The sequence below is a fragment of the Periplaneta americana genome, chromosome 5 (assembly GCF_040183065.1).
Source record: "Periplaneta americana isolate PAMFEO1 chromosome 5, P.americana_PAMFEO1_priV1, whole genome shotgun sequence".
Classification (NCBI taxonomy): Eukaryota; Metazoa; Arthropoda; class Insecta; order Blattodea; family Blattidae; genus Periplaneta; species Periplaneta americana.
The window spans coordinates 93211124-93223582 of record NC_091121.1 but is presented as its reverse complement, the minus strand read 5'-3'; the positions used below and the strand labels follow the sequence as shown (position 1 = coordinate 93223582).

Genomic DNA, 12459 nt, shown 5'->3' with positions numbered 1-12459 from the left:
TAAACATTGTGTATGCTACAGAATATCAGAGTTGAGTGTATTTCCGATACAAAAAATTATAACATAAAAGATGATTTTAGAGAAACATGTCATAGATAGGATGGAGTGGAAAAGATTGCAATGTTAAGATAACCTTAGAAGAACGGGGGGGGGGGGAAACGTTGACCACAAAAAATGTGGAATTACGTATCTGTTGAAAGTCGTGGGAAAGTAGAGCAAGGGAGATAATAGACTACAGACTTGCGGTGGAACAAGCAGTGAGCTGCAGACAATTAGGTGAGGAAGATATCTAAGCAAAGAAGCAAAGCGAAATGGATGTGGGAAACAGCGAATGCTGTAATATATTCATAGGCGGAGAGAGAACGGTTTCCTTGGCGGGGGGGGGGGCAAAGCAAAACCATAGGATCCCCATATAATGGGGTTATGAGAGACATCATTTACCTCCTCCCCCCGTTATAGCTTGACCGTGGTACAGTATATCGGAATATGATTATTTAATAAAGGTATTTTCAAGGGCATGTTTCTTACAGAGTTACATCCACATTCGCGATGTTTCGGACCGAGTTGTTAAGAGAACTGTAGGTCTACCACAAATTATAATAACTTAAAAAAATCTCCCTCTTTTTTCTCTCCCGTACAGAAACACATGCATACATCTACAAAACTACTGTCGGTGACTCAGGAGAAGACGAGAGCGGACTGAGGAGGAAGGGATGTGAACAGATAACGTACGACAACACGTCCAATATTTATTTTGTACTGCAGTAAGCGGAAATATTAGGTCTCCTTCTGTTCAACTTAGCTTTAATTTCCATACACATTGTTATTCATGTTTCCTGTACGAGTAATAACCTGGCTACTGGGATTCTTATCTGAGCGATGTTTATAATAATCAGCAGCGATAGTCAAGGTCACATTCTTTCCGCTCGTCTTCTCCTGAGTAACGGACAGTACGTAACAGTGTTAACAGAAACTTTTTTATATGAAGTTTATCTTTCTGAAGATTCGTATCATATGAAAATGTAAACTGTAATTATTTTATTTAATCTCGTCTTTAAGTTCACATATCATACCGGGATCACTTTTCTTTTTTCTGCATTGTTCTGCAGTATGTTATTCATATTTCTCCAAGTGGCGGCCTGAGCACCTGCAGACTTCTAACACGAGTACAGGCTGTTACAAAAGAAACATTACAGTGTTTCAATTCCTCAAATGAGGTGTAGCAATTCTTATAATTCAGCAAGTAAAAATAAATATTATAATCCAGACATATGATCTGAAGACATTAATTCATCAATTTAAGCACAGAAACTTAATCATAAACAAAAACAGAAAAGATCTTTTGAATTCAATATTTTCTAACGTTAAAAGAAAAGAAAAGAGTTCAGACAAGTTTGGGTGGGCAGTGCCCCCCCCCCCATGTCACCCCAACTCCGCCTATGAATATACTCCCACTTACATAATTTCACCGTTCTGGAAAACTCACACAATAATGTTATCAGTAATACATAAAGCATTTGAAACTAATATATCGTATCACATTCCCAAGAGAAAGTAACAGTACGAAAGCCTATTGATGTTGACGATTGAGTTATGATGAATAATGATTTTTATCAGAATTAAGTGCTGTTAATATGTTTGCTCTTTGTTGTTAAGAATACAAGTCAGATTGTTACTTTGTGCAAAGCGTGGAATAGAAAAGTGCTGGCAAATGACTGCGTTACTTGATCCATGAGATGGTGTAGTTGCTGGCACCGTGGATCGTCATGTTGTTGAACGCCGCCCGCACGCGCACAGCTCCGTTCCCGTTCTCCATCGCGAGTCGGTGTATCACTAAGGGCTCCATCGCAGGCACCGACAGTTCTGGGATACCTGCCAAACAATGTTTAGACACTTTAAAACACACTGTACCTACTGGTGTACGAATAAAATCAAGTTGAATTATACTCAGCGACGCTGATCTGCTTTGTATCAATCGTAATCTGGAACCTTGCTAATGATCGCCATTAGATTATGGTTCTGAAGGGACAGGTTTTGATCTGTGATGTTTTTTAGAAAAATTGAGTGGAGGGCGTATTTTCTCCGACTGTCTCGGTATTACCAAATATTTGAATTTACTACGTACATTTCATTGCTGATGGAAAACATTCGTTTCGTAAATACTTATCTTATGGGGAAAAAGAAGATACCAGATGACAGACAACATTAAGATACGAAAATTAAAATATCTGACGTCATTTGCTTAGCAACGGCAATGAGTTCCTTTCCTCTATTTTGAAGTCACATTCTTAGCAACGGATCATACAGATAAAAACACAGCAATGCCATTGTAATTACCTGTACAGGTATTATGGTATATATTTAATAAATAAACAATGAAATATAATTAATAATAATAAAGAACACATAAATTTCTTTAAATTTATTTCACTCTTAATAATTCAAAATCTTCATAAATGAGAACCAATTCATTACAAATCTGACCATCACAATAATACCTGAGAAAATAAATGTTTCTCACAATTACAAGGATCCTATGAATCCCCTATCACTTTTTTCTTAGGATGTGAGAAAATATGTCCAATTTTCTGATTTTTAAAGTGAAACTACCAGCAGTAAATCTGTGAACTTTTTTTTTTTTTTTTTTTTTTTCATTGTTCAGTTTTTGGAAAATATATAGAAGGGAATATTAATTGAATTATACTACTGTACATTAAGAGAGAGTGCGAAACAGTAGCGATTATGGTATTGCGCTGCAAGCCGAAAATTATCGGATTCGAATCCCGAGGGCGTAACGGATTTTCTCCATTGGTCTAATCGTTTAACGGCCCTGGGGGTGCACTCAACCTATAAAAAAAATCCTTTCACTTAACAAACTTCTTTATTTATCTTTCAAGGGAAACAAACATTATATTCATGCGCGGATTCATGAATTTCACATTTTTTTAATTTTTTATTTTTTTAATGAAACACTCAAGCGTCCAATTTGAAGGAGTGGCGAGTTTTAACGGGATCTTTTCGCCGGCGTAGCGTTGCCCTTGGTGTATTATGGGAGGCGATCTATATAGCACCAGGTTATGATTATAATGAAGCAATAGTAGAATGTCTGTAGGTTTTTTAATTGGTTATTTTACGACATATTATCAACTGTGATGGTTATCTAGCATCTGAGTGAAATGAAGATGATAATGCTAACGAAATGAGTCCAGGGTCCAGCGCGGAAAGTTACCCAGCTGAGGGAAAACCCCCGATAAAACCTCATCCCAAGCAGGATTTGAACCCGGGCCCGCTCATTTCACGGTCAGACATGCTAACCGTTATTCCACAGGGGTTAGCAATTCTAGTTGAAAATCGAGATTTCACAAGCGAATACATAGGAGATTCTCCTAAGGTTAACGTTTGGTGCGGTTTAATGCACAACTAGATTTTTGGGCCCTTTTTCTTTGCTGAAACCAACATCAACCACACTGGGACATGTTAGATAATTTTCTGTTCCTTCAAATCAAGCAAATGGGAGAAACTGGGTTTAAATCATCTTTATATGCTTACATATATAACATTACTTGGTTATTTGACGACACTGTATTAGCTCTAACTTACTTAGCGTCGACGGGATTGGCGTTAGCGAGACGGTAATCTCTTTCTTCTCGTTACAAAGACCGGGCTTCGAATCTCTCTATGTAAAACTCACGCGTGTAAACAGCGCAGACGATGAATCCCGAGCTATTCAGAGGTGAGACTTAGTCTCTGAACAGCGACTATTTTCTGTGTCAAAGGATGTACAGTCTTAGAAAAAAGTTTTTTTTCGCACAAATACTTTGTAAATCCCAGAAAGAAGGCAGTGCGCATGATCAGAGGACGTGCGACCTGGGTCACAAGAGAAGGACTATGGTACGTCCCAGGAATCTGTAGAGTAACTTGGTGCATATGGGGGCGGAATCTGTCTGTGCCGGAGTGTATTGCGGGCAGCGTCAGCTCGAGGTCGCTAAGGAGTAAGACGCTTGTGGTAGAGAGTTTAATAGAAATGATTCCCTTCCTGCAAACGATTGGTAGCTTCGTTCAACCAATGCCTCTTACCAGAACTGTCATTGGCCTAGCCCTTCCACATACCACTTGCGCAGAGGTCTTATTTCGTCTTTCTACTCTACAGATTCCTGGAGGTATTAAAATTAGTTTTGTTTCGTTGTATGTCTGATCATGCACACTGTCTCTTTTCTAGGACTTATAAAGTATCTGTGTGACACCACTTTTTTCTAAGACTGTACTTCAGTCGCCATCGCTGTGAGTTACATATCGGACAGAGATAGTGATTTCTCGGATCTGTGATTTTGGAACTGTAGTCACAGTCGAAACCAGTGATAAACCTATCACAGTGATAAAATCACAGATCTTCAAATCACACCCCACCATTATTTGCAAACAGTGACAGTTGGAAGTATAGCACAGTCTAGTATATACAGGCACGAAGCTTGAGTTGTGAGGGTGCTAGGAACAATAGACTGTACCGGTACTATTTCGCATTATCTATAATGAGGCGATATTAGCGATCCTAGTGGTTAGCAACTATCTATGGATGCATATTTACTACGTATTGAGCTTCGTGACTGTATATACTAGACCGTGGCAATAGCATAATTTTATTATATCCCACTGTGGACTCAGCTTCGAACTGCGTTCGAATGAAGTAGTTGAGAAACCCGGCTGCAATCCAGGCGCAATCCGTGAAATTTGTTGCCCAATTTAAAACCGGGTAGTGTAATTGCTCCTCTAATTTCATGTGCTTCACTACTTCATCCGGAAGGAGACGGAGTTTAACTGCCGGTCTTACATAGGGTGTATGAAACCATCTTTACACATATGACATAACATACCTTTCGCGATGTACGGCCTCAGGTGATTGAAACCTCTTCGTATGCAGTGATTGATGTTTGGATCGGACCTGTTGCAGGGCAAGATGTACTCCGCTGAAACAAAACAAGTTATTCGTTACTGCAATGACACAACTTATATTGTGTTTAATTTAAAGAATGAGTATATTGTTATATACCGGTAATTATATAATGCAACATTTATACGGTATTTTACACGAACTATAGCTTCTTCATTTTCCACACCAATTTCCGATTATGGTCATGATCAACATATTATTAATAATAATAATAATAATAATAATAATAATAATAATAATAATAACAACAATAATAATAATAATAACAATAATAATATCATCATCATCATTATCATCGAGTTTCATGGCTGTTCCGAACTCAACGAACTAAAACTAGTTCCATTTTTGTAATGAATGTTGTTTTTCTCTTCTTTCTATGCGGTTGTAATTTATGTATATTTCGTGCAAATGCTCTGCCCCATCGTCTCTTTACTTGATTTCCTCTTAATTTATCTTTGAGGTTAATAATGCCCGATTATTTCTTAATGTTTTCATTGCAAATGCTGTCTCTTCTGGTAAGACTTGAAATTCTTCTTAAAAAACATCTTTTGTAAAAACCTCTTACACCATCAGACATCCTAAACATTTAAAAATCTCAGTCTAAAATGGTTTACTTATTTAATTTTTGCAAATGGGATTTTAAGTTAAAAAAAAAATAGGCGACCATTTGAAACGAAAACTTTTCAGCCATTCTGTAGAAGCAAATGTTGAAATTATGAATTCAGACGAATCTGTAACTCAGACATTTGTGTAAATTAACCGCAGTTATTTATCATGTTATTATTAACTAACTTTTTTAACTTTAGTGATAAAATAAAAAGGCATACTATAATTATGCAAATAGTCTATGTTCTTGTTTACGTAAACAACTTTAGCGAAAACGAATGGAACTATCGAGTGAATTTCAGCTACCGATAAGCATTCCGTAAAGAAAAATTTTCGGTAGTTCCCATCACTACTACGAACGCTTTAATGACGTGATGATATTTTGGCTAGAATGCAAAACATTACAATGATAGAGATGATAGAGAAAATTGTTTGGAAGGATGAAATCGAAAAATGTTTTCATTGCCGGTTAGGATCTATGAATTGGATGAAGTGCGACTTTGACGATGTGTAGAGGGAGGAGGGAACAAAGAAAAAGTCTGTTCGAATCCCACCTGTTTTGGGTATTGTTGATATGTGCTGTGTTGTCTTAGATAAAGACTCGTCATTGTGCTGTTCCCATGTCATTTTACAATTCAAACATGTGGCTATCTAAAATTATGTCTGAATAGATATGCTTCTATGCTTCTAGGACTTTAAATAGTTTTGCAATACAACAGAATATACATATGCTTAAGCAACAACTTTTTTTTTGTTGAATGTGCACAAAAGACAAGAATGCAGAGGCGAGGCGATTAGATAAAGTCACGATAACAGCCGGGTATGTTGCAAGTTGCACATTACAATCAGCTGTTGAACAAGGAAGAAAAGTAACCGGTCCGCGGCAGTGGCGGATACAAGGTGCGAGCCTACACAAACTCGTGTCAAGCCAACACAGAGGTGGGAACGTTTGTGCAACACTTCGCTGTCGTAACCCGTAGATAATTCCTTGTCACTCCTCTCCCTTACATAGAACACGAATCTCCCTGCACAGTCATATAACGGTGTGGAGATGTCGAAATTTGTATTCTTCGCTTAACAACTACACAAAATACGCTACACAAAACAATCGCGAAACACAATTACAGCTCGAGTGAAGGTATAAGGTGTTCATGAATTTTAGACACATTCAGTAACTGCACATTCGAAATTTTTTTAAAGTTTTAAGCGTGGTGCACTTACTAGGCGGAAAGCTAGGTCATCGGTATTCCACATTGAAGTCTTGGATTCAAATCTGGCACGTAAGGGTGTAGTCTAGAGTGCGTTCAGAATTATTGAGCTTATAAATAACCTGGGATAAACAACTACCAGTAGCTCATTGCTGGCATTTCTAATGACTTGTGAAGAATTTTTAACTTGAAATGTTTAAGTGGACACCTATTCGGAAAAATGTCCGTTACCATTTCTGTCTTACTCCATGCGTAGCTTGCTCCTTAACAGGATCGCGCCGATGCAACCCACAATATATCATTGCTCTAATCTCTACTGCACCGGACATTCTATATCGAACTGAACGTTTTGTCCTACAACATTTCAATTATTGCTTAACTGCTCATTCTTGTGACTGACGAAGAAAGATATTGCTCAATAACATATACCGTAGTTATCTATATTAATTATCGTATCGAATTGTGTATCGTATAACATATGTCATATCATAGGCTATATATATATATATATATATACACACACACAGAGTGAACCGTAAGTAATGTCATCAATTTCATAATATATATTTCGTCACATACTATCACAATATCTTATCATATGACGTATACTATCTTATATTATCTTGTCTTGTCGTACATTGTGATATATCGTGTAATACACATATTAAATTATATTATAAATTTTTTGTTTCCCGATTTTGAAGCATCTAATTGGTTATTGTAGTTATTGTTTTATAATTATTAATAATTATTATTTAGTAGTGAAATGTTATTCGCTTCAATGGTTTCTGGTTTTTCAAGAAATGAATTTAATTCATATATTATTATTTATATTTCTATGTTTTTAGTTTTTATTTTATTAATATAAATACCGTAAGCAATGTCATTATTTTCAGGTTTTTTTTTAGATATTTCAAACAAAAAATTTTAAGAATACAATTTTGTTCGTTTTCGCTTTCTTTTCGAGATAAAAATTGTTTTGTATGAAATATTCCATAATTTGTTTTGGAAACGCCATTGATTAAATTCCTAATATGCTCACTCAATTTAAGAGACTATTGTATTATGATAGAGGAAAGTGCCCTAAACCGGACTCCTCCTCCTAAAGTGGACCCCCGGTCTCCTGGCTCTGCATTCTCTTGAACTCTAGCAGAACTAAGTGTAAATAGTAGTTTAGGCTTCTACTACTCTGTAGCGGAGCACACACGTCGCCCGCTTCACTTGGTGCTTATCAGTCCGCAATTACGTGTTTTGACAGTGGAAAAAGTTTTTACATTGTACTACATTTTTCGTTATTTCTCCTAGATATTGGCAGGTAAGCCATTCGATCTAGGATATATATCCTTAAATGGTAAGGTTTAAGGTTACTGCTTGTCATTAAACCGTTTAATTTAGATGTTTGGTTAAAAATCTATTGAGTTAACAAAATGTTGGCTATAGTCGCGTAAACCGGATCCCCTTCAGTTGCCTAAACCGGACCCCTTATTTTTTCATGTTTAAAATCTACCTGTATTTGTACACACTCTTATTCTATTGGAATTCTGTTCCAAATTTCAAGAGAATAATGGGGAAGGAAGGAACAATCTTTACAGCGTACCATTCAGGGTGGATCCAAATGAACTCCTTCACTCAGTGGTTTCGACACTTAATCGAGTTTGCCAATCCTACAAAGGAAAAACCTGTGCTGTTGCTCTTGAATGGCCACTTTAGCCACACACAGAATATTGATCTGATCAACTTGGCAAAAACAAATCATGTTACAATTGTGTCGCTCACTCTTCACACGAACTACAATGTTTGGATAAAACTTTCATGGTTCCCCTGAAAAATCACTACAGCAAGGAAATCAGGCAGTGGTTAAGGCATAATGAATGTGCTGTCAGTGCTTTTGATGCAATGGACCTGTCGCGGCCAGGGACGTGGTTCAGAAGTACGGTACAGCCTTCAAGAAAAGGGAAAGGGCTCGTGAAAAATCGTCTAAATTTTGTGACAAATGTGAGAATCAAGCACTGAAGATGAAAACAACGTGACCTCTGGAATATCTGAATTGGATCTCTTCTCGAAAGTTTTCCCACCCAAAGATGATGCTTGTGTGTTTTGTGACAGAAAATTTTCGGAGGATTCTAAAGGGGAACTTTGGGTCATTTGCGTTACGTGCTGGGACTGAGAAGGACATAAACATCTGCGATTTTTGTCGCTAAACGATTTAATTCTGTTGTACGTTTTGTGTATCTTTTTTGAATACATCCTATATCTCTTTTTAAAAACTAAAACCTGTAATTGTAATATTATACTTATACTTTGAAACTAGATTATGTTTTCTCTTATTTAATACCTTTTTGCAAATTTGTTTAGTGTTATTTTGATTATTTTTACAAGGGGTCCGATTTCGGCAACTATTTTTCAAATCGCCAAAGTGTAAGGTTATTGAAAATATTTTTTTCATACCAATTTTTAATTATATTTTCTAAAAGTAAAATGTAAATGGTGCATAACATTATAAAGTAAATATTACATGCTTTTAAAACATAATTTTTTACTGTTTTATATTTTTTTAAATCAAAAACAAAACGGGGGTCCGGTTTTGGGCACTTTCCTCTAATAAATGATTGAAAAAAAATTTAGTTTTACCTATTAAATATGCAGAAAATTGATCCGAATAAATTCCTTTTCATAACGAAAAGTTACATTTGTTCGGATCAAATTTTTGCATATTTAAAGGACAAAACTAAAATTCTTTCAACTATTTATTATCATAATACATGCTCTCTTAAATTGACTCAGCATGTTTGGAATTAAATTAATGGATTTCCGAAAACACGCTATGAAAAGTTTCTTATAAAATAATTTTTAACTCGAAAAGGAAGCAAAAACAAGCAAATTTTTATTAATTTTTTTTAATATCTCAAGGAATAACGCCCTGAAATTAATGACATTACTTAGGTTCACTCTGTTTATCATATATCGTGTGATGTCAGCGTATTGTATATAACATACTAGGTATATCTTGTAACGTTTACTAAATTCTCTTGGCAATGACACCATAAGATTTCCGGGTGAAATATGCGGCAGAAGAGTAGTGAATAAATCGACGGTAATGCATTGCTTTAGCGCAGACACCTGTTATCGGCAAGAAATTTAATGAGAAGGAAAAGGAAATGATGATAGTAGTGTTTGAGGACTCCTATTTCAAAAGAATATTACCTTCTGTACTTGAATCTCGTGTTTATCTGTTCTGAGTGAAAGTTGTATGGTTTCAGGCAAGCGTCATGAAATTACTCCTTCAAAGGAGCTTAACCCTTATAACATAACTGTTCATGTATCTCAACACAGAAATGACAATGAAGTTGAAAACATCTGTCAAGAAAGAGACAAAGAGTTGAGAACTTTTAACGTGGGCTTGCAAGCAGAATTAGTGACTTCTATTAGAAAGGAGAAGTCATTCCTTGACAAAAGATTAATAAGATTACCACTGCAATATAAACGACAGGGCATTAATCGAATCCCTGAAATTACGTAAAACGTTTATGCTATTCATTATTGCTATTGTGAGCATGGTTGAAATTGTAAAGATGTTTGGAGTTTGAAATAAAACTTTGACATTTTTTTCATTTCTGTCTTTGTACTCCACACATTTAAATTTAACAATGCGGAGCCTCTCGTTAATTACTTCATAATTGCTTACCCATTCCATGAGACAACAATACAACTGACAGTTGAAACGATTCACATTATGATCCGAGTAGCAATGAATATTGTAAGGGATAACAATATGTCATTGAAGAGAATTTGATTAATTTAGAAATTCATACTACAGTTCAATTCTTCCAAATTAAACTATGTTAAATTCATTATTTCTGGCTCGTTAGGCTTTCACATTTACCTTACATTTTCCCATACTATGCTGAACAAACTCGACCTATATCGCTTGGATGACGTCACCGTATTAACAGGAAATATGACCGGATTTTTCGAATGTCAAGAATATAGACGTTTCGCGTTATAAAATGTAATTTGGTGCAATATATTTGATTCCGACGATTATATTGCACTAGTAAATGAATGGACCAAGCGATAATCATATGAGTGATATAGAGAAAACTGAATTACCGGTGCGGCCTCGTCTCGGGGTAGAGAGAGTGACTCGTCATCCGAGGATGAGCTTGGACGGGGGTTCGAATCCCATTTCGCTGAGAACCTAGTTTGACTTTTTCCGAGATTTTTCTCAATTGCAAAGCGAATGTTTGGTAATCGCATGGTTAATCTTCAGCTGGCTTCATCTCGCCAAATACGGCCTCATTATTACCAATTTTACTGATGCTAGATAACCTTGTAGTTGATAAAGCTTCACTAAGTGACCAATTGAGAAAATAAAACTGATGTAATGTCTAAGGCCGCTCTTATACTATCAAAGTTCTTTGACAAAGAATATGATAAAATATTTTATCAAAGGTCTTTGATTAAAGATAGGATTTGGGGTATATTAAACAACATAAAATCTTTTATAAAATATTTTATCAAAGGTAGCTTAAAATTAGGAACAAAAGCTCACCCAACACTTGTTCCACAACAGTTAACGCGTATTCCGAGGATTTGTTGATACTAATATTTACGCGTTAAGTTTGTGATTTGTTGAAACTAATATTTACGCGTTAAGTTTATAACACCATGGATGAAGAACAGTATTATGCTTGTTTAGCTACAAGTAGTTCAATTGTTACATAACCATTTTACTGAAAAGAAACAGAAAAAGAAAAGCCTATGGATTAAACCGTTGACTGAAAAACGTGATAAGAGAAGTATCCATCAGAACTTAGTGAAAGAGCTACAATGCGAGGACTTGAAAAGTTATACAGACTATTATAAAATATTATTATTATATAATATTAATATTATATTATACAAATTATTTATTTACAACACTTAATTTCCTTCACACTCCGATATCAGAATTTTTGTGGTCCAGTCCAGTTATATTTGCGTTCCGCAATATTTGTTTCAAGATATAGAAATATTTTATCAAAGATAGCAAGTTGGACTTACATTTTATAAAAGAGCTTTTATCAAATAAATTTTTATAAAAGAAAACCCATTACACTGTCATATATTTTATAATATATATTTTATAAAAGATCTTTGTCAAAGAACTTTGATAGTGTAATAGCAGCCTAAGAGAAAAGTCAGTTTTGGCATATTTGTAATTTTGACGTAAACACATCTATACGGAAGAATCATTTGGCAAAGCCAGAGTAACGTTAATGAATGAATGAATGAATGAATGAATGTGGGAAATGATAGAAGGAACATTTGAAGGTACGCGACAAAGCATCCTTGCAATGGAAATTGGGATTGAAAGGAGATGTCTCTATGCGAGCTCCAAACCTGTTGGTTACTAGAGAATATTGAAGGGGAAAGCCAAAAATGGACATAACCTAACAGCTACCACATGAGGGGAGGAAGAAGCATGACATAACAGCAACAGGACAGGATTGTAGAAGATGCTAGAAGCCTCACAGCGAGGGGAGAAGCGCCGCAGTCCTCGCAAGCGAAAAGATCTAAAGCCTTACGCTGTGCGAGTGACACTCGAGTAAACTCTCCCTAAAGTACCGAAAACGACATGCTGGTGCCGAGGCTACGACTTCAGAAGGCCTTGGAAAATGCCGAAATTTGTGTGGATTGGAGATGTAGGCATATGTC

At 35.9% G+C, this 12459-nt stretch overlaps 1 protein-coding gene across 1 annotated transcript in view; it reads right to left on the bottom strand.

Annotated features, from left to right (window-relative positions):
- The window catches only part of LOC138700004 (protein takeout-like), a 55512-nt gene that overhangs the window by 15933 nt on the left and 27120 nt on the right, over positions 1-12459 (bottom strand). The window contains exons 2-3 of the mRNA XM_069826272.1: positions 4872-4964; positions 1725-1872 (exon numbers count right to left, since the gene is read on the bottom strand). Of these exons, the coding sequence (XP_069682373.1) occupies positions 1725-1872; positions 4872-4964 (241 nt within the window). The remainder of the gene's footprint in view (positions 1-1724; positions 1873-4871; positions 4965-12459) is intronic.